At 42.5% G+C, this 27397-nt stretch overlaps 1 protein-coding gene and 2 non-coding genes across 4 annotated transcripts; 1 reads left to right on the plus strand and 2 right to left on the minus strand.

Moving 5' to 3' along the window:
- Nucleotides 1-268: 268 nt before the first annotated feature.
- trnaa-agc (transfer RNA alanine (anticodon AGC)) lies at nucleotides 269-341 on the minus strand. The gene has a single exon. It is a non-coding gene; the product is annotated as a tRNA-Ala (tRNA).
- A 170-nt stretch (nucleotides 342-511) lies between these two features.
- On the minus strand, nucleotides 512-583 carry trnac-gca (transfer RNA cysteine (anticodon GCA)). Its single transcript has one exon. It is a non-coding gene; the product is annotated as a tRNA-Cys (tRNA).
- Nucleotides 584-8168: 7585 nt separating this feature from the next.
- LOC130555801 (rab3 GTPase-activating protein catalytic subunit-like) lies at nucleotides 8169-15939 on the plus strand. 2 transcript variants are annotated; one of them, XM_057336269.1, is made up of 8 exons: nucleotides 8203-8360; nucleotides 11181-11408; nucleotides 11908-12004; nucleotides 12090-12193; nucleotides 12265-12377; nucleotides 12910-13012; nucleotides 14632-14652; nucleotides 15097-15939. In XM_057336269.1, the coding sequence occupies exons 1-8, from the start codon at nucleotides 8235-8237 to the stop codon at nucleotides 15319-15321; spliced, it is 1017 nt and encodes a 338-aa protein (XP_057192252.1). In that variant the 5' UTR covers nucleotides 8203-8234; the 3' UTR covers nucleotides 15322-15939. The 2 variants fall into 2 exon arrangements, with proteins under 2 accessions (XP_057192253.1, XP_057192252.1); XM_057336270.1 differs by lacking the exon at nucleotides 14632-14652 and having other exon boundaries at nucleotides 8169-8360.
- Nucleotides 15940-27397: the final 11458 nt, after the last annotated feature.

Genomic DNA, 27397 nt, shown 5'->3' on the forward strand with positions numbered 1-27397 from the left:
CGACAAGCCAAAAATACCAGGGCCTTTGAAGTCTAGGGGCATGATTCTCGCTTAGGGTGCGAGAGGTCCCGGGTTCAAATCCCGGACGAGCCCAACTCTCTGATAATGTAGCTCTTTGCCGTTTCGGGTGCATTACTGTCCATTTTCATTGTGTCATCAAAATATTGCATCATCTTGTTTTGAGGTTTGGAAAAGGGTGTCACGTTCATGGTTTCTCCTTGTCTGCTTGTGAAGCTACCTGTCGGAGGCTAAGAACAAGACACGTCACTGGAGAATGCGGGCATCGATCCCGCTACCTCTCGCATGCTAAGCGAGCGCTCTACCATTTGAGCTAATTCCCCTACGAGGAACGCAGGCTGAGCTACCACCGATCTATACTGCCTCGTCTATACCTCCATCATATGTAAATGTTTAATATACAAACACATCACAGCGTACATGTTTTTTTAGTTTCCCGTTGATCGCGGCTGCTAGTTTTAACAGTGACATCTAATTCAAAGGTTTACCCGAAAGGGGGCACCCGGATTTGGACCGGGGACCTCTTGATCTGCAGTCAAATGCTCTACCACTGAGCTATACCCCCTCATCGAGAAGCGCTTAAACCACCATGGAATACAACTGTTTAATGTTCCAATACGCAGAAACATGCAAATAGAACAAACGTCCTCAGAATGCTGTAAAGTGCTACTGTTTGCTGTCTAACAATTTGTATAAGAGGTCATCAGTATGTGGTTAGATTATATCTTGATGAAACAAAACTTGTTGTGCACTGAGTGCCCTTACCGTCTTTTCTTTGTGCATGGCCTCACACTTAAAAGTCCCCTGATATTTTTGGCTTGTCGGTGTAGGGGTGTGTTTCTGAATACCAGCTTGTACAAGGGGTAAGCAGTCTGTGGTTTGGCAACTTTATTGATGAACTTGACCAAAACCAAACTTATTGTCTGATGATGACACCCTGACCTCCTTGTCTTTGCCCAATGTCCAAGACTGCAGTTTGGTCTGGAGCCATTGGCTCGTTGGTCTAGGGGAGTGTTTTTCAGTGATCTTAATTCAAATGTTCTTTGAAAAACTTTGATGCACAAAATCTTGCGCAAACAACATAAGCACGTCCTTCCAGTTGTTGGGTTTTTCAATTCACTGGTTCTTTAGATCAGCTGTTCTCAATCCTGGTCCTTGCGGACCCCCGCTCTGCATATGTTGCATGTTTCTCCTACCGCTTCGGAGGATTGTCAATATGCACATAAGAGCCCTGCGAAGTAAACATCACTAGATATTCTGCCATAATTCCAGTTCGAAATGGGCGTATATGTTCCATCCAAAGGGCACTAAGCGTGACTACGCAAATCTCAAGATTACGGTTAAATAACCCTTCAAACTTCCGTAGTAGGTTTTGTCTGTGTGACGACGCTGTGTTCGTGTTCTTAAATTAACTTCAGCTGATTTCCTGTGTGCAGTGAGTAGAGAGCAATGAACACTGGTCAGGGAGCACGTCAATCGGAACGATTAATTCATTGAGCTCTCTTCTAACGAGCTGGCGATTTAAATCAGGTGTGTTAAACAAGAGAGAAACACAAAATATATGGCGTTATTATAATGACAAATGTCGCGAGCACATTATTACAAGGCGAGAGCGCATTCTTGTCATACGAGCGCGCGAATCTCTCCGCTCGCATGCCGATTTCCTTTGCTCGTGCACAAAACTGGACGCGCGCTTTCAATTATACGCTGCTCTATTATAAATTTTCTTTCCTCTCGCCCAGTGAGCGTGTGCGCACTCAAAATGCATGCCGTGCGTCCACGAATCCTTTGGTACTCTTGCTCTCGAGAGGTCCTCCTGTGTGTTCCAGGCATTATAGGCTGTCAAAAGTAGTCAACCAATCAGGGATAGGCTTCCACGGCGGGCCAATGAAAACGCGACCTCTTACATGGCATCTTATTGGTTGAAAGTGACTCGGCGTTTTCAACGAAGCAAGATGGATCCACCACGTTCTCAGGTAACAATATTAATATATTTGATGCAACATTATTAACCAAATGTGTATTAGAAATGAACAGGACATTAGGATGCTTTGTAGGCTACATATAAACGTCAGTTTAACTACCATGTTATTCAGACAAAACAGGCCAACACCCTCAAGTTCATGTGGTCCGCATGCATGTCGTACACTAAACATAGTATTGTCAAAATAGTACTAAATTGATTACCGAACAATTTATATTGGTGTCTTAAGTTAGCTTTATTCTAAAATAATATTTACTACAAGTAACGGTACATATCAAAACAATAATAGCACTGGAGCATTTGGAAAATCATATAATATTCTATACCTATTTGGTTATGCATTTAATGCGTTTGCAGACAGACACTGTAAGTGTTCTGCATTCAGTGTTCCAGAAGTTCAGGGCATAAAACTGAACTTCTATGCAATATACCAAACGCTCCCTTACCGTTCATTTATAATATACATTTGATTAATAATGTTGCATCAAATATATTAAAATTGTTACCTGAGAACGTGGTGGATCCAGAGGCGTATTAAGACCTCATGGTGCCCCNCTCATTCGTGTGAATTCCTATTTCCTACGATCTCATTGGTACATTTTGTTATGATTTCACGTTTCCCCTGTGACGTTAGGTTAGGGGCGGGATTAGCAGAGCCATTTATCGTTGTTTTGCCACCTCGTGATATTCACGTTTTTAGCAAAAGTAGCCTTTGCGGCTGTGATTTTATGTAGGACTTCTTTTGATATTGGGTTATAAATATATAAATGTAAATACACATGCAGTCAGTGTATTGAAAGTCATGCTGAGTGACACGAAAAGAAAGTAGTGCTGAGTGATATTAAAAAAGGTCGTGCTCACTGACACAAAAAAATTGGGATATTTGTGTCCATGAACACGAATTTACAGATTCCAAATTTTGTGTCTATACCACGAACTGCCTTGAGACTGGGTTGATACTGCATATATACTCAAAACAAATGCTGGTGTTTTTCAACCTATGGTTGGGAAAAATATGGACAGAACCAACAGTTGGGTTAAATTAACCTATGCTGGGTTGTTTTAACCCAAAATGATGGGTTGTTTAACATTACCTTACATTCTAGTTAAGAGGTTTACACATTATTTATGTTTAATGGAATAATCAATTCAATTCAATTTTATTTATATAGCGCTTTTCACAATGTGCATTGTTCCAAAGCAGCTTTACAGGAGCAAATAAGAAAAACACAGAAAGGTAAAACACAGCACAGTGCATGGTGTTTATAGACCAAGCAAGATCATTATAATAAATAATATCTAATAAATAAATGAATAAATAAATAAATGCAGTCTCCCGGTGAGCAAGCCAACACTGCACTGCTCTGCTGTGGCGAGGAACCCAAACTCCAATGATGAATAATGGAGAAAAAAAAACCTCGGGAGAAACCAGGCTCAGCCGGGAGGGCCAGATCTCCTCTGACGTGTCATAGCTGCACTCAGTGACCCCGACCAAAGCCACCGAGCAACGTCCACGAAGAACAGGGAGAGCCCACGAGCCGCGACCCAGGAAGCCCCACCCGCCGAAACCGTGCAGGTCCAACCCGGTCCCATTCCGCGATCAACAACAGACAACAGAGGAACAACCAGGGAAAAGTAGTAATGGCATAATTAACTTTATTCCTCTGTTGTCCGACATCGACCACAAAACAAGACCAACCAGACCAGACCCACACAGTCCCAACAAATGAAACGCCCCGAACCACAACCAACAAGCCCCCCCACTCCCTACAACACCCACCCAGCTACCTCCAATCAAAGTCACTGAGTGCAGCCATAACTTCAAACTGCTGTCGTGTGATGTAAGTTTAGCATTAAATACCAAGTATTGTAAATTTAGCATTTATGTGACAGGTAGTCCGTCTTTGCTCTCGGTTGGGGATGGAATTGTCTGAGCTGGGCCGGCCAGATGGTCGCCTTTTTCTTGGGTGGTGATGGAATTGCCTTGGATGGAGCTGGATGGTCAGTCAGTCCGCAGGCTCTCGCAGGAGGATGGCACGGGATTTTCAGATGTAGCTGGCGTAATCTCTAGTTGTGGATGGGCATATGACGTTCATCTGGGCCTGGCGGAATCTCTCCCTACCTCGGGATGGGCATCCCGAGGCGAGGGCAGAAACAGAAAGAGAATAATTAGCGTAGCTGCTGTTCATTAGCTATGTATTAGTGAATGCTTGGCTGAAAAGATGTGTCTTTAATCTAGATTTAAATTGGGAGAGTGTGTCTGACCCTCGAATAGTATCGGGGAGGCTATTCCAGAGTTTAGGTGCTACGTATGAGAAAGCTCTACCCCCTTTGGTGGATTTAGTTATTCTAGGTGTTATCAAATGTCTGGAGTTTTGAGATCTTAGAGAGCGTGATGGGTTGTAGTGTGGTAGAAGCTCTGTTATGTAGGTAGGGGCTAAACCGTTTAAGGCTTTATAAGTAATTAAAAGAACTTTAAAGTCAATACGATACTTAATGGGTTGAAGGGTTAACCAGTGAAGGGTTGATAACATTGGGGTTATGTGATCGTATTTTCTGGACCTGGTTAGAACTCTGGCAGCTGCATTCTGAACTAACTGTAGTTTGTTTATTGATGTTGCAGCACAACCACTAAGCAGTGCATTACAGTAGTCAAGTCTTGAGGTCACAAATGCATGAATATCCGGGGGACAGACACAGTCTCTATTTTGTGATGTTTGGGAGAACGGATTATTACATGTTGTACATTTTGTTTATTCTGCTACAAGAGACGGCAAGCAGACAGTTGGTTAAGCCATTCTGTCTGCTCCCTGACCTGGGCCCCAGCGAGTCAAGCTTTAGCATTAGCATTATTAAGACTTTTTGCCATATTTCTAGACAGGATGGAAGCCCCAGCCCAGGAGGGATGGAGACCATCTCGTTTCAACAGGTCAGGTCTGCCCTCAAAACTCTTCCAGTTATTTATAAAAACTATATCATTCTGCAGGCACCACTCAGACAACCAGCCATTTAGTGATGATAATCTGCTATAAATCTCATCACCACGATAAACAGTGAGGGGGGCCAGAGAATATTACAGTGTCTGACATCTTGCTTGCGAGCTCACACACCTCTTTAATGTTATCTTTTGTGATCTCCGATTGACGGAGTCGAACATCATTTGTGCCGAAGTGAATAACAATCTTACTGAATTTACGATTAGCCTTAGCCAGCACATTTAAATTTGACTTGATGTCAGGCGCTCTGGCTCCCGGTAAACATTGGACTATGGTGGCTGGTGCCTCTATGTTAACGTTCCGAACAATAGAATCACCGATAACTAGGGCACTTTCAGCAGGTTTCTCAGTCGGTGCGTCACTGAGCGGGGCAAACCTGTTCGAGACTGTAATCGGAACGGTCGAGTGATGTTTTGTCCTGCGACTACGCCGTCTCACAGTCACGAAGTTTCCCAGCTGCGGAGGATTTTCAACCGGAACCGAGCTGTGTGCGCTAATGTTGCTCGCATCCAAAGTGTTTTCTATCGTCGTTAAACTCTTACTATCCTCAGATAAAGATTGGATGCGAGACTCTAATTCTAAGATCTTCTCTGTCAGCCTAACTATTTCCCTGCATTTATCGCATATAAATCCCTCGCAGCTGACAGAGAAGGCTAAGCTAAACATATGAGATGAGGTGCAAGTAACAATAATAGGAATAGAAGCCATAACTCACCCGGTTTGAAGTGCAATTCCAACTTACCAAGGTTGCTCGATGAATCGTAGTATACTCGCTTAAAAAGAGAAACAGTTAGCACACAAGACAAACCAGAGGCAAGATGATATTCCACAGTGTAAACAGAAAGCAAGCTAGCGGAGTTAAGTTAACTATCACTTTTGGTTTAGAATCTTCAAGTAAATAACAAGAACAGGGTTATTGAGATATCAGGATAAGTTAGCAACGACAATAATAATTAACGATAATAAAATACACTAATATTAGAGCGAAGTGTAAGTGCACTGATACAAACAAGCCGCCGGCAGCGATGCAGGAAACAGGAAGCCCGATGCAGGAAACTTACAGTGTCTGTCTGCAAATGCATTAAATGCATAACCAAATAGGTATAGAATATTATATGATTTTCCAAATGCATTCCAAATCTGTTACTATAAAATAAAATGCTAAAATAATCTAAAATCGTCACCATGATGAGTGTGAAGCTGACGTCATGCCTTATGTTGCATGTTGCGCTGCCATCTTGGGAGGATCATACTCCAGTGCTATTATTGTTTTGATATGTACCGTTACTTGTAGTAAATATTATTTTAGAATAAAGCTAACTTAAGACACCAATCTAAATTGTTCGGTAATCACTTTAGTACTATTTTGACAATACTATGTTTAGTGTACGACATGCATGAGGACCACACGAACTTGAGGGTGTTGGCCTGTTTTGTCTGAATAACATGGTAGTTAAACTGACTAGGATGTTTATATGTAGCCTACAAAGCATCCTAATGCCCCGTTCATTTCTAATATACATTTGATTAATAATGTTGCATCAAATATATTAATATTGTTACCTGAGAACGGGGTGGATCCATCTTGCTTCGTTGAATACGTCGAGTCACTTTCAACCAATAAGATGCCATGTAAGAGGTCGCGTTTTCATTGGCCCGCCGTGGAAGCCTATCCCTGATTGGTTTACTACTTTTGACAGCCTATAATGCCTGGAACACACAGGAGGACCTCTCGAGAGCAAGAGTACCAATAGATTCGTGGACGCACGGAACACATTTTGAGTGCGCACACGCTCACTGAGCGAGAGGAGAGAAATTTCATAAGAGAGCAGCGTATAATTGAAAGCGCACGTCCAGTTTTGTGCATGAGCAAAGGAAATTGGCGTGCGAGCGGAGAGATTCGCATGCTCGTATTACAAGAATGCGCTCTCGCCTTGTAATGATGCGCTCGGGACATTTGTCATTAAAATAACGCCATACATATGACGTTATGCAGCAGCTCACGTCAGCGGATAAATGAACATTGGCATTGAAACACGTTTGTGCTGCCTTTGTAATGAGTTTGGGGGTGACTCGCCTGCAGTCACGCTTCAAGTTTGCTGTGTTTTAACGGCGATTGTGAGGAAAAGTATGACGCTTTGTAAACCACTTGGAGACACAGATTGTGTCTTGTGTCTCTCTCTAGCGCATATGTGAGATAAGCACACGTGACGCGCTGGCGCAGAGCAGGTAGCGTCTTGACCGCTGAACGAATAGAATTAAACATATCATAAAATATCCCCATCTCTCTACGATGCGCATCGTAACATTTTTGTATTGTTACACCCCTAGTTAAGAGTATGGTCTTATACTTTTCTTATAAAAAATATTCATTGTTATTTACAAGTCACATCTTTCTCTTGATCTTTCCCTCCAGTCAGCTAGAACCGCAGTTTTCAACACAATTATTTATCAAAATTTATGACACGACTGGTTGGAATGGTTGATTCTGATTGGCCAGTCACGACATTTGCAGGTTCATTATTCCCAGATAACAACCGCTCAAAACTAATAACACACGGTAACCAGGATGCAACAAATCATTTTGACTGTTTTTTTTTGTCAAATGTATTATAAATATGTCTTTTAATAACATATATGACATTATATTTAATTTATTATAACGATTAAACCAAATTGCTTGTTCGTGACGTTTGAACGTCGTTTCTTACTTTAAAACCAAAAGTAAAGGGCTTTTCCTCACAGAAGGTCTGCATTCGGTAAAAATGAGCTGATCAAATATTTCAGATTCACATTTTATGTCCAGTTTTTCTCTCATGTGGCAAGTAGGCGTGTAATAAACTGGATAATGTACAAGCAGTTATGGTGAAATAAGCCCCTTCAGTGTGACACAAGACCCTCACCTTCACCTGATCACACTGTCGTGGATTATTTCTGCCATAACAACCGGCTGCCTGGACGTTATCCCTTACAAAACACAGTTAATATACTGTACACTACAATTCAAATGTTTAGGGTGACTTTCTAATATTTTTATTCACATTTTAAAATAATAGTAAATGTTCGGAAACATTTCACTCAGGTGACCCTAAACGTTTCAGTGTTTCTGTGCTATAGACTATTCTTGAGGTACTTTTATTTTTAATTGCCAGTTGGTTGATTGGCCAAAGTGTGGTTCATCATGAATGTATTTAGTGAAGTGTTGTTGTGTTTGTGTCACGCAGGAGCCTGCACCCATGACCGAAGATCTGCTGGAGGAACAGTCGGAGGTTTTGGCTAAACTGGGCACATCAGCTGAAGGAGCTCAGCTCCGAGCCCGCATGCAGAGCGCATGTCTCCTGTCAGACATGGAGTCCTTTAAGGTGAGAAGATGTTTCGGTGTTGACAGTTGATAGAGTTGTGTGTTGGAGTCAGTTTGATAAAGATCTACTCACCCACAGTGCACAGTTACACTCAACTCAAACGATCTCTGTGATCTTTATGTGTGATATTACCTTTAAACCTGTCATGAGCTGATCCATGTTCTTTTGATGCTAACTGAGGTCTTGTGGAAACCACCTCTGCTTGTTTTTGATGTACAGTTGAGCAGATGTTAAAGGTGAAGGAGATGTTAGTGATAGCGTACAGATTTCTTGAAAAAAAAGTGAATGTATCGCTGCAATACTGGAACGTGCATGTTTGCTAACCATTACATATCAACCTGGGTAAATAGTTTTTGTTGAACCATACCATAATAGCGTTACCTTTATATGTTGCGTAAATGTCAATTTTTCCCAGCGTTTTATTTCTATTATATAACATTCTAAGCAGATGTATTTCATACAAACATACAAACGTATTGTCAACACCGTGAACATTTAGAAGACCAACGTAGATCTTGTAAGATGAAAGTGACCTATTAGTCAGATATGGTGACCCATACCCGAAATGTGACCTCTGCATTTAACCCATCCAGAGAGTAGTGAACACGCACAGCAAGTGGTGACCACACGGACACCCGGAGCAGTGGGCAGCTATCACTGCAGCGCCCGGGGAGCAAGTAGGGGTAAGGTGCCTTGCTCAAGGGCACCTCAGTCATTACCCGCCGGCTCTGGGAATCGAACCGGCAACCTTCTGGTCACGAGTCACGAGTCCGACTCTCTAACCATTAGGTCACGACTCCGACTCTCTAACCATCAGGCCACGACTCCCCCAAGATTCAGCCACGACTCCCCCAAGATTCAGCTAAACAAGCAGAAAATGTTTACTTAAAGGTACAGTTTGTAACAATTTTGCAGTAAAATATCCAAAAACCACTAGGCTAGTGTTATATATTTTGTTCAGCTGAGTACTTACAATATCTCAAATGTTTCCAACTACTTCTAAATCGTGAGAAAATCTCCATTCTGAACAGTGACACGGGGCTGTGCTGTCGCCTGTCAATGGCGTCATATCTGCGTCACCCTTTGTTACCGCCTTTACTGACGTAGAAACCGCATGACAACAGTGTCGTGGACAAATGCGGAAGTAGTGTCTAGCGTCTAGCAAGCCACTAACTTGTTTCGAGCAGTCACTTATTTATGGACCACTATTACATTTATAAAACTTTAATACTTTACCTCATCTGCTAACATGATTTGTCGTTCCCGTCTGATTGATGGCCATCAGCAGTGAAGTTGACGACAACAGATCCCATCATTCCACGCTCCTTCACAGCATCATCAAGCTACACCATTGTTGTTGTTTTGATCGTGCGCCCTCTAGCGGCGGTTTTTACAAACTGTAGCTTTAAAGCTTTCCGTATTTCCCCGGTGTTGAAATCAGGTGCAAAAGAAATACCAGGAACTGCAATTCGGTGCAGTATTTCAGCGTACAAGGACACCTGCTTCGTATGTAAATCTTAAGGATCACCGTCGAGTCAGTTGGGTGTGTTAGTTCCGGTTTCTTTGGTTCTCCTTTTGTAAGCAGCCATGTTGCCACTCAAGGGGGCTCCGGCGTGGTCATGTGGGAAAGTGACGTCAGTGCATACCCTCTATAGTCAGTCAATTAAAAGAGAAGTCTAACATTGTTGATGTTTGATGTTTAGACAGTTTAATTCAATGATACGAGTGTAAATGTCATTGCTACAGTATTTACACAGTCAAGTGATTGATATCTGCAGCTGATCAATGACACGTTTCCAGCTCTTTTGAAAGTTTTAAAGCAGAACCCACCCTACAGTAATAAGAGAAAGCCTCCTGTTTCCATGGTTTCGTAAGCATCAGATCCTGCTGTGTTGAAGAGCGAGCGAATGGAATGGTCCTTAAGCACAGTACGCTCAGCCTCATTTCTAACTTCCTGTTCATCACTGTGAGGCGAGATGCTCGTTCTTCAACACCGGGGGATGAGAGCGATGGGGAAAGGTGACATTTTGTGTCTTTTTTGTCTCACTACAGCCTGTACAACTGCATTTCTTAAGCAGACACACGGTGTGTTGTTATTGCAGCGGCGGACTGCTGCTAGCGCAGCCATGGCAGCAAATGGCCCCTTTAGCTGAAGATGGCCTCTAAATTTAGCATCAGCGCTGTCTGTAATTGTGCTTAGCCAAGCATCATTTGGCATTTTGCCTTTAATTATCATCTCCCTCTGGGTGGAGAGCACAGAGATATGAATATGATGAATGGGCCGTCTTAAAGCGGTGACGGCACGCTCGCACCCCTCTGCACCGCTCTCCTAAAGCCCAGATCTGCTTCACGCCGTCTCTTCTGACCACATGAGAGCTGAACTGAAGATCTGACCTGCTCACCCGAGAGGTTCCGCTTCAAAATAATGTTTCATTTTTCAAAATTCATTTTCTTTCAAGTTTTTCTTTTGTTCATTTCTCTAAACTGTCTCACCTCCTTACAGTGTGTCTTCCAGGACTTCTGAAGTAAGCAAATGATGTAAAGGTCAGAAGATCTGGAGCCCAAAACTCGAATCAAAACGAACTCTTGTGTTTTGCTTATAGGTTTCACGTTCTTTATTGACATTAACCCCTGAACTCTCGTTTCTGGATGAATGGACAGAAATATTGCGTTTGGACCTCTAATCAGCAAATACAATCTTATTTCAATACATGATTGTATTATTATTTCTTTTGACAATAATCCAAGAGATTTTATTCCCCTAAATAACATCAGAATACGAACTTTAGTATTTTAGTTTGTGTGTGTTTGTTTCCACAGGCGGCTAACCCGGGCTGTTGCCTGCAGGATTTTGTGCGCTGGTACTCCCCAAGAGATTACGTCGAGGAGGAGGTGACCGATGAGGCGGGACGGACGGCTGTGCGGGGTGACCTGAGCGCCCGTATGAAGATCCCAGGTAACATGTGGGCAGAGGCGTGGGAGACAGCGAAGGCCACGCCGGCACGACGACAGAAGAGACTGTTTGATGACACCAAAGAGGCTGAGAAGGTCAGAACCTGAAGAACGGCGTAACAAACACTTTCTTGGGTTGTTGTTCAGCTGGTAGAGCGTTGGGTTCGCAGCCCAAAAGCATCACGCCTGTGCTGTGAAAAACAGGTCATGTGACTCCTGTAGAGCAGCTAATCAGAAGTGGGTTAACATGACTCTGTTTGGCAGGTGGAAAGAGAGTTAGTTCAGGTCGTGGGATCTGTCCGTCCTTCAGCCGTGTGTCCAGTTCTGAGAGTGACATGTGCTCCGTTGTGTTGTGCTGGAGGAGAAGAACCACTTCACCTGACTTTATGAACGCTTCCGACACGCTTTATAAACATTACTCTGTTTAAATGGCTTTGCATTTCCTGAGACAAAGAAAGTCTTACAGCACCTTCCTGTGGGGAAATTTAGTGATGCCCACAATTAGAAAACTATAAAAACAATCTTCTTCATGGCTTGTGATACGAGTTGTTCATTATATTTAAGAAGATACGTGCTGACTAACGTGTATGTTTAGGTGCTACACTATCTGGCGGTGCAGAAACCGTCTGATTTGATGAGACATCTGCTGCCCTGTGTCCTACACGCTTCTGTTCTTAAAATAAAGGATGAAGGTTTGTATGACACTTTACACACACAGATGTTTTGAGTGAACAGTAAATGATGTAAGAATGATGCATAACATAAATGTTTGTCCAGAGTCGACAGAAGACATCCCGTCTGTGCCTAAAACACTCCAGCAGGTGACGGCTCAAGCCAGCAAACTGCTTCACCAGCCCAACCCTGACGTCAAGAAGCTGGAGGTGGTTGTGTTCCTCTCAAGTACTCTTGTGACTGGATTCGTGTGTGACAGTCATGTGTTGTGTGTTTTCAGGAGGTTATAAATCAGTTGATGTCTTTGGAGGCCGTCATCGCTCGCGCTCGCTCGCTCAAGGCAAAGTTTGGCATCGGTGGGGCAGAGAAAGAGGATTGTGAGGAGCTGGAGAGGTGAACACTGTTCTTCTGTCATTCTTCACCTGCACCTCACTCCTTTCTGCCTTTAAATCCACCTTAGATCTCATCAATTAATAACAGCGTCTGAGTGAATCTGAGACAGGTTCTAGAATCAGATGTTGTGTGCGAGTTATTGATGATCGTAGCGTTTACACCAGCGGATCCATGTGGGGCAGATATCTCTGTGTGATTCGGTAACTTCGGCACAAATCATAAGATGATGTTCACAGCGTCTCTCGTGTGTTGAACACGGCTGGATGTTCTCTTTAAAGTGGTGTGTTGGGCGGGGGTGCGGGAGAGTGGAAGTGGTGAATGGAGTTTGGATGACGGGCACGAGGGCATGTCAGGAAATTCTCCTGGTACTCGTTAGTTCCCAGCGGCCCCGGCGGAGTCACAGTGGGCCGGTCAAGAGAGACACGTCGGCCTCATTAAGACAAGACCCGGAGCTGCCCGCAGGAACACACACACCATGCAGTGTGTGTGTGTGTTTAGCAAAGCTCAGTCGTTCTCTGTGTGTGTCACTCAGGTTCGTGAGCTGTCTGTTGGAGGAACCGGAGGTGTCTGTTATCGGTGCAGGTCGGGGTCCTGCTGGCAGCATCATCCATAAGCTTTTCGTCAGTTCTCAGCGGGTAAATGCACCTCACACACCTCACACAGTGCTGCTGGATTCACATGCACATGTGGTGCGAGTGTAACATCTGAAAACTCCCAGCATCCCTCTGATGTAACGCCGGCATCTCTGTGTTAAATCCTTCAGCGGTCTGAGATGACTGCATGACACTTTCAAACACACAACATGACATCTCACAGCATGATTGCATGAAATAAAGGAGCTTGTTTTTGCTGTGAATAAAATGCATCAGATGTTTCATTAAGGTGACTCAGATGTAATCAAACAAAAACTCTCTCCTCTCACTACACATGCCGTTTCATTCCCAGGTTTAGGTCTCGACACTGATCCAGACGTATCTGTTTGAAAATGCACTTTTTACATTGTAGTGTGGACTGAAAGAGTGAAGATACAATGGAAAGGCACGAGGTGTTTTTGTTTAGTCATGTGACTAAAGCCCCATCAGTGTGAAGAAGAACATTTGAAGATGCTGATGTGGCTTTAGATCGGTCTTATATTTGATCTCAGTATCTACAGTTAAACACGCTGAGAATGTGTCGAAATATCAGATCTATGTGTTGGTTTGTTCAGACGGCCGTCACATGTGTTCCAGTGAGGCTCTCACAAGTGTACATTGAGAACAGTTTGTGTGCCTGAACTCTCCCTCAGTCCCCCCCACACACACTAATGTATGCCGTGTGTGCGTCTGTGTGTGAGGACTAAATTATAGCCTGTGTGTTGCCAGGCTGTAAATAGCAAGGCAATAATTATCCCAAACATCTGAATGTAAATGATGTGAAATCAGGGTTTCAGATGAGGTGAGGACGACAGACAGAACTTTTATTTGCTGTTACGTTAAACTCTGGAATAGCCTTCCCGATACTATTCGAGGGTCAGACACACTCTCCCAATTTAAATCTAGATTAAAGACGCATCTTTTCAGCCAAGCATTCACTTAATGCAAAATATGCTAAATAAACCACCGGGAGACTGCATTTATTAGATATTATTTACTAGAATAATCTTGCTTGTTCTATAAACACACATGCGCTGTGCTGTGTTTGACCTTTTATGTGTTTTTCAGTTCCCCTTATTTTCTCCTGTAAACCTGCTTTGGAACAATGAACATTGTGAAAAGCGCTATATCAATCAAATTGAATTGAATTATGTCTCATTTTATAAGAATGATCTTTACAAGCAGTGTAGACATCATGAGGAGTTCATATCCAGCTCTTATTTTACTCCAGAATTAATCAAATCAAATATTTTGCATGTCAAGCCTGTTTTTAGGATCTTGAACCCTTCAGTCCTTCTGTAACGTGTGCAGGGTTTTTACTGTGATGCACTTTATCAACATAAATTATATATTAGCATAAAGTATAAATACTGTTGAAATAAAGAAACAAACAGTTTTCCGAACATTAAAGTCCTAAATTGTGTTTTGGCGTGCGTGTCTCTGAGAATGACTGTAAATCCAGACGTTTGGTTGTAAAAACAGGCTTGATGATGATGATGATGATGTTGATGTGAGACGCAGTAAAGCATGAAGCAGCATGATTTGATTTCGTCTCGTGTTTGGTTTTTCTTCATATTTTTGTTTGTTTGTTCTTTCTCTCCTTGTGTGTCACTCTTGTCAAGTTGGCTGACTACTGTGATGAGGTAAAACACAGTACATCACTCTGATTTACCCTCATGTTCTCCTTCATTCTCATCGTCTTTCTCTGACTCTACATTCATTCTTTTCACCGCAAGCGTTTTCTGCTGGATGTGGAGGTTGGTGTTGGACATGCACTGGTGTTGTTCAACAGTTGTAGACGTGACTGATGATGTGTAGAATGTAGTCCGATATGAGCAGAATGTTGACTGTTCAGTGATCACTCGTATCTGATCGCAGATGATGTGTGTCAGTGGATCTCATTTGAGTCTCACTGAATGTGCTTTTGTTTCTCCCCAATACTCTGGTAAATAGAACCGATGAGTTCCTGTAAGTCCTTATTGTGCTGATAAAGCAGGCTGATGATGAATGTACAACGTTCATTTTTTGTGTTTTTATTGTGAGCCTGTGTGTGTGTGTAACTGTACTTTATGTGGTGGTGTGTGCAGGCCGCTCTGTTGGCTCCGATGGAGGATGAAAGCGTTGCAGTTCCAGATGACAGAAAAGCTACTCTGGATTTTCCGCCTCCTGCCGGACGGGAAATTCTGCTCCGCACCCGCTTGCCGCGCCCCGCCCCGTATTCCAAATCTCTGCCGCAGCGGCTCTTCTGCGTTCTCATGCGGGAGGAGTTCCGGCTCGCCGGGGCCTTTTCCTCGGACACCTCTTTCTTCTGAGCCCATCTGATGATCATCTGTCATTACTGAAGGCTCTTTATGTGGCCGGTTAGTTCAGTGGGACATGTGTTGAAGTGAGACGTAAACTTTTAAGAAGTCAAAATAGGGTTACAGATGATTTCGAGCACATCAAGTGTAATTGTTGGAAAAGCCAGAGGCTAAGTGCACTGTTGAGGGTTCTCATCACCTCTGGCTGGATGTTAAAATGCTAATAATATAAGTCCCCTCACCCTCATCCCCGCTGTGTGCTTGATGAGATATTCTGAGCAGAGCTTTGCCTTAGGAACTGACTATTATATGTAGAATATCACAGATGTGTATTTGTACACACTTTCACGCACAATATTCATGTCCCGCTCATTCATTGGAGAAGCCGGTGAAGCTGTAGCTCCGTCCTCCATCTGACCGTCACCTCATTTTACTACAAACGATTGGACTGTATTTACTGTAGCCTAGTTTCAGAAAAACGGTTGTGATTAAGACGTTTCTCTGTTAAGACTGGAGGCATTCTATCAGTGTTTGACCAACAATCATCACCTCTGAGTCGAGTGATGATCAGAAGAAAGATTGTGTGTCGTGTCCAATCATTCAAAATAATAAACAGAATCTTGTTCTTCATCTTGTGTTTTTATCATCATTAGTGGATTGTGTCGTTGGCAGTGTTTGGAGGCATTTCATTAATACACGGAATGTTGCTTTCACAATCATGAAGATTGTTTCACAAGTGATTATGCAAGAATGTCTTTGAAGAGTTAAAGGTCTGTTTGGTTTTTGATGGAGGAGATAATAAATAATCCTCCAAATGTCAAGTATAATACGTCTCTCGGTTCCTTTTCCACTTAGCTCATCACGTCTGCCAGCGGCTCCCCCAAAAAACGTTCTTTTATCGAGCGTCGATGACCCCCTTTTCTCCACAGTCGCAATGAAGAGCCAGCTTGAGATATCGTTGGCTTGGCACAACGCGGTTCACAGCTTGATGGCTGTCTGCTGGCGTGTCCCAGCGCGCGTTTCCATAAACAGAGATACGGCTGTGAAGCGCTTTAACACTCGCGCGCGCTGCTTAAAGCTCCACGGAGCTGGTTGCCATGGTGACATGCCGCACCTCCTCCATCTCCAACCTTTCCCACTTCCCCACTTTTTTCTGCTCTTTCTCATTTGGTATTGGCACACACATGCGTGTTGAGGAGCGGCGTGGGCGGCGGGCCGTACGCGCACCCACCGGTCTCACCGAGAGGATGGACAGATTTTCACACACGTCTGTGGAGGATGGAGGTCTTGTTATTTTGAATTTCTTTTTCGAGGGCCAAACCGTGTCCAAAAAACCACAGAGCCGATGTGCTGCGTCAAACAAAAGACATTCACAAGTTCTACCTTTGTTCTAGTTTGCGGGCCAGACGTTACAATAACTTTAGAACAGCAGAGAAAAGCCATTTTTCACAAACTTTTTGCTCTACTTTACGATGCCACCTCAAACTATTCCCCGCTCCCAGCAGCCCTCACAGAAGCATCATAAATCAAGTGTGGCATCTCTCAAGTCAAACGCACGCTCATGCGGGCTGTGTGCTTTTACCTCGACCGCTGTGGATGGAGTCACAGACAGGAAAGAGCTTTGATGTTTCAACTCCTCTTCTGTCATGTTCTGTATTGGGAAACTGATTTGTAAAAATCATTTAAACCAGAAGCAGATCATCGTTTTTGTGGTGTCTGAATTCAAACTCTGATCTCAAACGTTTCATCAGTGAAGCGGTCAAGGTATTTCACAAGCTGTTTGGTCACTAACTGTGGTGTATTTTTCCTCACAGCTCTGAGGGGTGTTCCAGAACGCCGTCAGCTAAACCCTGAGCTCTGGGTTGATTAACCCAAATCTTGTTTACTCGGGGTGTGTCGGTTCCAGAACACGTTTGAAGAGTAAGTTTAATCAACCTCCCGAAAGATACCCAGAGTTACCGCGCACTCACAGAACCAACATGAAGACACTGTCAATGGATCACAGATTTAATGAGTCACCATGGAAACGGCCGGAAAGCTTAAAGTTTTTGACTGTAAAACAGCGTTATAAATCACCGAAGACTTAAATCTGCATCAGTGTATAAATTGCGAGATTAAAAAACATAAAATTATATTATTTAAGTTACATGTTTATAAAACTATAAACGCTATAAATTAATTATTTAACTAAATATTTAAAGTATATGCACTATTTTTATACTATAATATTTCAAATATATACTCATCATGGCTATCTTTGTTACATAAAGTGTAGATTTGTTGAGATGTTTGTAACTGTTATTTTAACGTGTCTACCATGGTATTTTACCGAAATTGTGTCGTGTAGATGTATTTGATCACATTGCTAATTTTGTAGGCAGTATGTATTAAACCTCTTTTTTTGTTCCTTCTCTGTATGTTCCATAAACAAATCTACCTTTATGTGGTTTTCTGAAAACTGACTTAATTTGCAGCAGTTGCTGATGTAGTCATGTTAATGGAGACTCTTTCATTGTAGAAACTGCTACACTTTCATCATTTTGGAAAAACTTGTGTGATGCTTTTCACTGCACTACACCATGTGTGATCATTCATTTGCAGTAGAGGCTGGAGGTCTGTGACAGAGGTAGAGGTTTAAAATGTTAGGCCCAGTCACATGTCTAATATGTCATATCCCTTTCAAATACACATACAATTTAGTTTCTTTTGACTTTGTTTGCTAAAAGGCCTTGGCTTTCAAAATGTTAAATGAGGTGTAAAAGGCCCATCTTCGAAGACCAATAACAAATTGTAATTTGGAGAAAGGCCTTTCAATACCGTAGAGGAGGCTGAGGATCAGAAAAACATGATTAAGAAATGCAGATAGTTTGAAATAAACTAGTAAACTAATAAACCGATAGTTTATTATTCATAGTTTGATGTAATTTATTATGTATCTGAATCAATGTGATAAAGGGACGTTAAATCTGTAAACTTATCCTGGGAATCCAGGTGCAACCTTTGGGTTATAAATCTCTAACCATTACACCACAACTGCCCTGAGATGCATCAAATATAACCTGAGTAATGAGATCCAAATACTTAATAAATTGTCCTGAAGTTACAAGTTTGTAAGGTGTGCATACTATTTATGCACCTCAATATATTTGTAGATTTAATAATAAACCTAATTAAAAGTATGTACAGTATTCAATGTAAACACATAAAGCTTTAAATTTATTAAGAACATCTCACGTTATTTTATTTAAAGATTATTTATCATAAAATTTGCATAAAATCACTTAATCAATGGCAATGGGTGTGACTGGAAATGTAATCATAGTAATACTGTAAGATTAAAATATAGTATAGGTAATCTGTGCTTCCACGCCCACTTGACGCTCATGAAATGTGCACGCATGCGCAGACAACCTCTTAAGCTTAGTAACGTTTCCTTCAAATCAACTAACACTGGAACATAATCTGCTCCAGAGCAGCTTCTCTTCAGAGAGTGAGTTGCTATGGTTACTTACATACCCAGAAAGTGGAGGTTATCAGCCAACTAACCCTTAAACTTACCCGGGTATGTCACATAACCAGCTTTCGGGAATACCCCCCTGATCTCAAGCCATCCAACAAACATTACAGCTCAAACTTCCTTGTGACAGCCGTTCAACCTCACTGAGAGTGACGGAGCTGTCGTGCTTTCTAAAGCCAATTCTAAGGATTCTGGGATAAAAGTCCAAATGGCTGGCGATTGTAATGATTTCAGGATGACTCGTTTGGGCAGTATTTGTAGAGCGAGTGTTAGGTCAACACAAACATGTTTGTGCATGTGGGACGTGCTATATAAAATGATCTAAATCTGGTTTTGTGGCTCAAATACAAACTCCCACATGCCGTAGATTGCATAAGCTTCTGTTTCAAACCAAAGCACAAACTCGGACAGAATTGGAGCCAAAAGCGTCTATGAGTGTTGGAGTATCATCAGTGAAAGGTCTAAGTCTTTGACCTAAATTGAAGATGTCACACAGCTGGTGACGGTGCCGTCGACTCTTAAGTAAATTCTGTGAGATGCAGAGATTAGTGTCAGGATTAAATGATTTCTGAATAGGAGCAGATAGGACTGTGTAGGTGGTGTTTGCTTCAGTTAGAACACCTTAAGCCAATTAAGAGACCTTGTGTTGCGTACAGCTTAGATTTTCATTATGCAGTTACACATCCCAGAGTTCTCTGTCACAGGCTGGCCTTCATGAGCTCTCCTCGAGCGGGCGTGGGCTCATCCAAACATTGATGGAGGGAAGGTAACGGATCCCGGCCCATCTCTTGCAAGCAATATTTTATTTCAGTGCCGTCCTCACCTGACCCCTCCAGCTGACACATGATTATTAAGTTTGATGATTTCAGATGAAATGTGATGTCATCAGGCGGTTCAGAAGAGTTTCCTGCTGTGAGATCTTGTTGAAGAATCTACACACCATCAGAAGTCTAGGGAGGCTTTAGCATCTGGCATTTTAAATCCGCGTTGTGACCCAGTGGATCAGTTCACCTCTTTAGACGCAGACGCCCCAGGAGAAACTGAGCTGCACATATTGATCCCTCTTTTGCTTTCAAAGCTTGTAATTAGTTGCACTTTCCCGTGGAACACAGAAAGGCCACCAAAGACCGTAAGAGCTTACAAGCAACAACGATTTCTCTCGCCTCACCCGCCACCTAGTGCCACCTCACCCACCCGAGCGTAAAGCCAGCACGTTTCACAGGAAGACGATCTGACAGTCCAGCTCTTTCCAAATAGCTTCGCCATCCATTGATTTCATGTCTTTAGAGAGCTCTGCAGCTAAATGCCAAACAGAGACCCATTCTTAAAACCCTTTACCATCTCCTATCCCATTAAATCATGTTTGTCTCAACCCTCTAAAACACCTCCATCCACACAAACTCGTGTCTCGTGTACTTCTTCATCTGCATCTTGGCATTGTTGTGGTATCCGGGGGGAACGCATCCCACGCAGCTCCAAATCGTTTATCTTCTCGCAACACAAAGCAGCAGATAGCAGGAGAGGAGACGCTGTGTGTTGTTGTTTCTTTGCTGCCCATCACACCCCCTCATCAGTTTATGAGTCTCTCTCTCTCTTTCTGCGTGTGTTCTGGATCTGGGAACATTTGAATATGCAGTTTTTCCGTTTATTTATTTACATCATGAAGTTCATGTCCTGCTCTGTTGTTGCCCTCACACACATTTCGTCTGTTGTTTAGAGCTGCTGTTTTTTATTCTCAGAATAGTATTTGTGAAATCATTTTCAGCTGGACCTCGCTGAACTCATCGTGGTGCCCAAGACACCATTCACAAGCCATTGATGTTTCAGGTTCTCCAGCAGAGGAACATTCACCAGAGCAGCAGAATCACAGACGTCTCAGGCCAGTGAGTTATAGATTGATTCACACTGAACTCCTTTTCAAACTTGTGGGTTTTTTGGTCAATGAAACTCTCCACATGGTTGTGAAGACATCCGAAGCGTGCTGGTGTCTGATCAGTCCGATCTCTGATGTGATTGTCCAGTAATGAAGCCATCTGACCTCCACTGTAGTTTCAGCACATCAGCATTTTAACAAAAAAACACTATTGGAGGGTCAGATGAAAAATAATGTAGTTGTCCAAAACGCAAAATCTATATTAATATTAGGGCTGTCAATGTTAACGCGTTAACGCACACGATTAATTTTTTCAAATTAACACGTGAAAAATATTTAACGCAATTAACGCAGCATCCGTTTGTTTTGACATTCTTTGTCTAGCGTTACATTATGTAATCACGCTCTTATTCGTGTACAGGCTTTTAAACCACTTAAGCGCGATTTTAAACAGTTGCTTTGACGCGTTCAATGAAGATAGACAGCTTCTAAACTGTGAGACGCGGCAAAACGCAACGCGAGGTCCAGTCTGGTGTGTACAGTCACGGGCTGAAGGCTGCGTCGGTGAATCTCTGTCAGACAGCGCATCCGTGTTAAGTTCTCTTTCGTGCTTGAATGGATAAAACTATACAAGATTATGTCAGAAAGCCCGTTTTGTCTAGCGTTTTCTTAAGCACAGACTTCAAAGTGTAAAATAAAATCTTAAATGAATGCAAAGAGTTGTGAAAATGGGAGTGCGGTGACGGTCAGATCTGCGTACTGAGACAGCTCTTAAAGGGGCCACGTTCTTAAACGTGCTGCTATGACTCCTGTCACTAATGTTAATCAAAGAACAAAATAAAAGAAGAAATCAATGTGATTTTGTAGCTTTAGAATCAGAATCAGAATCAGAAGAGCTTTATTGCCAAGTGTGCTTGCACACACAAGGAATTTTCTTTGGTGTTGGAAGCTTCTAGTACAGACATTCAACACAATGACAATACAATATAATACGATTTACAGTCTAAAAGATTCTAAATTGTGCATATATAAAATAAAGACTATTTTACAGAAAATGGGGGATAATAACATATAAGAGACATTGTACCGGGTAGTATATAGTAGAATAAACATATTAACAGATTGTATGTACACTTGTGCAAATGGATAATTTAGTAAGTAGAGGTAGTGTTATATACATGTATACATAAGATGTAGATATAATAAGGCACTATAGTGCACACTATAGGAGTAGTGGAAGTGGAATATTGCTCTTAAGGAGCAGTTATCTGTTTAGGAGGGAGATTGCCTGGGGGAAGAAGCTGCTTCTGTGTCTGGAAGTCCTGGTGTTTGGTGCTCTAAAGCGCCGGCCAGAGGGCAGCAGATCAAAGAGTTTGTGTGCTGGGTGTGTGGAGTCAATGATGATTTTTCTTGCCCTGTTTTTCACTCTGGAATCGTACAGGTCCTGAAGTGTGGGCAGAGGAGCACCAATAATTTTCTCAGCACTACGAACTGTCCGTTGTAGTCTTCGTAGGTCTGATTTGGTGGCCGAGCCATACCAAACAGTAATTGAAGTGCACAGAACAGATTCGATGACCACTGAGTAGAACTGGGTCAGTAGCTCCTGTGGTAGGTTGAACTTCCTCAATTGACGGAGGAAGTATAACCTCTGCTGGGCCTTCTTTACAATGGAGTCTATGTGGGACTCCCACTTCAGGTCCTGAGAGATGGTGGAGCCCAGGAACCTGAATGACTCCACAGTATCCACAGTGCTGTCCAGGATGGTGAGGGGAGGAAGTGATGGAGGGTTCCTTCTGAAATCCACTATCATCTCCACTGTCTTGAATGCATTCAGCTCTAGGTTGTTTTGACTACACCAGGCAGCCAGCTGAGCAACCTCCTTTCTGTAGGCAGATTCATCACCATCTTGAATAAGGCCAATGACTGTGGTGTCATCTGCAAACTTCAGGAGTTTGACAGAAGGGTCTGTAGAGGTGCATTCGTTTGTGTAGAGTGAATATAGCAGTGGAGAAAGAACACATCCTTGAGGAGCTCCGGTGCTGATGGTACATGTGCTGGATTTAAATTTTCCCAACCTCACTAGCTGCTGCCTGTTCGACAGGAAGTTAATAATCCACTGACAGGTAGAGGTTGGCACAGAGAGCTGGGTAAGCTTGGGCAGGAGGAGGTCTGGGATTATGGTGTTGAAGGCCGAGCTGAAGTCTACAAACAGGATCCTGACGTAAGTCCCTGGTCTGTCTAGGTGTTGTAGGATGTAATGCAGTCCCATGTTTACTGCATCGTCCACAGACCTGTTTGCTCGGTAAGCAAACTGGAGGGGATCAAGAAGTGGTCTGGTGATGTCCTTCAGGTGGGCCAGTACAAGTCTCTCAAATGACTTCATGACCACAGATGTTAAAGCAACAGGCCTGTAGTCATTAAGTCCAGATATTTTGGGTTTCTTCTGTACAGGGATGATGGTGGAGCGTTTGAAGCATGAAGGGACTTCACACTGCTCCAAAGATCTGTTAAAAATATTAGTGAAGATGGGCGACAGCTGCTCCGCACAGACTTTCAGGCAGGAGGGTGAGACATTGTCTGGGCCTGGTGCTTTTCTGATCTTTTGTTTGCGGAAAAGCTGGCAAACATCCTCTTCGCAGATCTTAAGTGCAGGTTGAATGTCAAGAGGAGGTGTTAATGGTATAGCAGAGATAGGGTCAGGGCGGGTGTGAAGGGTGAGACTCTGCATTTCAAAACGACAATAGAAGTCGTTCAGGTCGTCAGCCAGTCGTTGATTACCCATAGACTGAGGGGATGATGGCTTGTAGTTGGTAATGTCTTTCAGGCCTTTCCACACTGATGCAGGGTCGTTGGCTGAAAACTGGTTCTTCAGCTTTTCAGAGTAGCTTCTCTTAGCTGCTCTTATCTCCTTTGTCAGTGTGTTTTTGGCCTGATTATACAAGACTTTGTCCCCACTTCTGTAAGCATCTTCTTTGGCCTGACGAAGCTGTCTCAGTTTCATTGTAAACCATGGTTTGTCATTGTTGTATGTTAAGCGAGTCCTGGTGGGAATACACATGTCCTCACAGAAGCTGATGTAGGATGTCACTGTGTCAGTTAACTCATCCAGATCAGTGGCTGCAGCTTCAAAGACACTCCAATCCGTGCAGTCGAAACAGGCTTGTAAGGCCCGCTCTGTTTCGCTGCTCCATCTCTTTGCTGTTCTTGCTACAGGCTTGGCAGATTTAAGCTTCTGTCTGTAGGTCGGAAGAAGATGAACCAGGCAATGATCAGAGAGACCCAGAGCTGCTCTGGGAACAGAGTGGTATGCATCCCGTATTGTGGTGTAACAGTGATCCAGAATGTTGCTGTCTCTGGTGGGGCATGTGATATGCTGCCTGTATTTTGGCAGCTCACGGGAGAGGTTTGCTCTGTTAAAGTCCCCAATAATAATAATAAGAGAATCCGGGTGTTGCTGCTCCGTGTCAGTGATGTAATCCGCCAGCTGTTGCAGCGCCGCGCTCGCACAAGCATGTGGAGGAATGTAAACATTCACGAGAATAAACGAGGAAAACTCGCGTGGCGAATAAAAAGGTTTGCAGTTGATAGAGAACGCTTCTAAGTACGAAAAGCACATCTTCTTCAGTGTTGTTATATCTCTGCACCAACCTTCGTTTATATAAAAACATAATCCACCACCACGTGTCTTCCCTGTTGACTCGGCAATGCGATCCGCTCTGAACAGCTGAAAACCCGGCAGATGTAACGCGCTGTCCGGTATGGTGTCATTGAGCCATGTTTCTGTGAAACACAGCGCAGCGGAGTTGGAAAAATCTTTGTTTGTCCTGGTGAGTAAGAGTATTTCGTCCGTTTTGTTGGTAAGGGAGCGGACATTCGCCAGGTGTATACTCGGCAGCGGGGTCCTAAATCCGCGTCGTCGGAGTCTGACGAGCGCACCCGCTCGCTTTCCCCGCTTGCGTCTTTTAGAGCGTTTGTACAGAGCTGCCGCTCCTCCGAGTAAAATGTCCAGTAAGACGTCTGAATTTTCAAAATTAGGGAAAAGATTGATAGAAGGGCATTGCTTAATGTTAAGCAATTCGTCCCTGGTAAAAGTGATTAAAGAAGAGTAGCTTAAAACAGGAAAAACAAACAAAAAAGACATAAGTACTAGAGCACTCCAAACCGAGGAATTCTTTAATGAGAATTCTTCTGCATTTAATTGATAATTTAGCATTAAAGACTGTAAAGTGTTTGAGAACTTCCTTCAATTTCTTTGTATTTCATGATAGCTCTCAATTATATTGTTGAATGGCTATAATTAATGTTAAAATAATCAATTTAATAGAGACATCAGTTCCAGTACTAATATCAAAATGTTTTCTTTCATTCATAAAATGACTCTGTTAAAGAAATATGTTGTTTCTACATCAATTTGAAGATTAAATGTGAAATTATTCAAATGTAAAAGTATATTTTAAAATATTATTGTTATGTGTGATTAATTGCGATTAATCACAGAAAATGTGTGATTAATCCGATTCATTTTTTTAATCGATTGACAGCACTAATTAACATCTAAAAGAGTTTGCTTCTCAAGAATCTAATTATTAAATGATTATTTAAACACTATTTTTTATTATTTATTTATTATTTAAAGTTGTTGATGATGCACAGAAGGCCTGACATACTTTTTGGACAAGAGTCAAACTGTATTCATGTGATAACAGTGTAGTGTGATGTGTTAAATGAAGACAATTAGCCCTGGATGTAGGTGATGATGGTGTGAACCATCTACCGTTCAGCGTGTGTGTGTGTGTGCGTGCGTGCGTGCGTGCGTGCGTGCGTGCGTGCTGCGGGACTATGGCAAGCCGAATTATCTTAAATTGTCCCCAGCGTTACTCGTCGTAATTGCATTTTTACTAGTAAGAATTAAATTAGAGAGCTCCATAATTCAATTTTTACTAGTAACAATACAATTGTGGAGCTCTGTAATTATAATTCTTACTAGTAAGAATTAAATTAGAGAGCTCTCTAATTCAGTTGTTACTAGTAAGAATTACAATTGTAGAGCTCTCTAATACAGTTTTTACTAGTAGCAATTGATTTATAGGGCTCTCTATTGGAATTAGAGAGATCTGCAATTGTATTTTTACTAGTAACAATTGATTTAGAGAGCTCTCTAATCGTAATTGTTACTAGTACAAAGTGAATTATAGAGCTCTCTAATTCTTACTAGTAGAAATGCAATTACGACGAGTAAGGCTGGTGACAATTTAAACTAATTCGGCATGCCATAGCAGGACAGTATAGCAGATGTGTAAATTGATTTGGGCTGTAGAGAGACATCACACACGCACACATGTTTCGCTTCAGGGTCGTCTTTGACAGCAGCTTCTCTCTGGGCATCTCGGCTCATTTACTGAAGTCAATGATAGAAGTCATTACATGTAATTTATAGATGTGCTGCATCTGTGCTCCTGTTGACCAATAATTCCATTAGAGGCTCTTTAGGGTCAGACTGTGTGTGTGAAATGTTTTGGTGTGAAGTTAAGTTACAATTTGCTTTATGGTTTCTCGAAAATAAATCTGATTTATTATCAATTTTTTTCATTTCTTCTCTTGTGTTCCACAGAAAAAAGGTACAGTAAACAGGTACAGTAAACATGTCTTGTGTTAATGTAATACAGGTGAATGTTAGTGCGTTATTGTACAGTTGTGTGTTTCTGTTTTAAAGCTTCAGAAAATCTTGTTGTGTGTCTGATTGTTTAATTGGATGTAAAGAGATTTGTTTGTGTTTCTGTGTATTTAGGGTTTGTGAGCATGCTCTTGTGTCTATTTGGATTGCGGAGGGTATTTCATCCATCCAGATGTGTGTTCACCCATAAACAACGGCTCTGATGGCCCAGAGTTCTAGTGAAGCATCAAACCGTGCGGCTCTGTTTCCTCCTCCACTGTTTCAAGAGCTTTATCCACCCACCATCCATCCGCTTTTGACTCGGCCCGGGAGAATTACGGCATTCTTCAGAGGAGCGGATCCCAGGGAGTGGGCAGTGAAGTCAGCAGTGAGGCCTCTAATGACACACAGACACCCACACACACGTCCACAAGCCCGTTTATCCTCGCTGAAGAACAACCTCTGCACGTTCTGTTGCATACCGATGACCCCTCCATGCCTGTCACTGAGTGTGTGTGTGTGTGTGTGTGTGTGTGCGTGCGTGCGTGCGTGCGTGTGTGTGTGTGCGTGCTGACACATGCTGGTTTTTATGATTTTTAAAAATATGTTTTTTTCGGCTTCCGGTTCCTGTCTGCATCGCTGCCGGCGGTTTGTTTGTATCCCCACACTTCGCTCTAATATTAGTGTATTTTATTATCGTTACTTATCATTGTCGTTGCTAACTTATCCTGATATCTCAATAACCCTGTTGTTGTTATTTACTTGAAGATTCTAAACCAAAAGTGATAATTAACTTAACGCCGCTAGCATAGCAATAGCGTGTTAGCTTGCTGTTTACACTGTGGTATATCATCTTGCCTCTGGTTTGTCTTGTGTGCTAACTGTTTCTCTTTTTAAGCGAGTATACTACGATCCATCGAGCAACCTTGGTAAGTTGGAATTGCACTTCAAATCCGGTGAGTTATGGCTTCTATTCCTATTATTGTTACTTGCACCTCATGTCATATGTTTAGCTTAGCCTTCTCTGTCAGCTGCGAGGGTTTTA

Source organism: Triplophysa rosa, linkage group LG6 (genome assembly GCF_024868665.1).
Source record: "Triplophysa rosa linkage group LG6, Trosa_1v2, whole genome shotgun sequence".
Lineage (NCBI taxonomy): Eukaryota > Metazoa > Chordata > Actinopteri > Cypriniformes > Nemacheilidae > Triplophysa > Triplophysa rosa.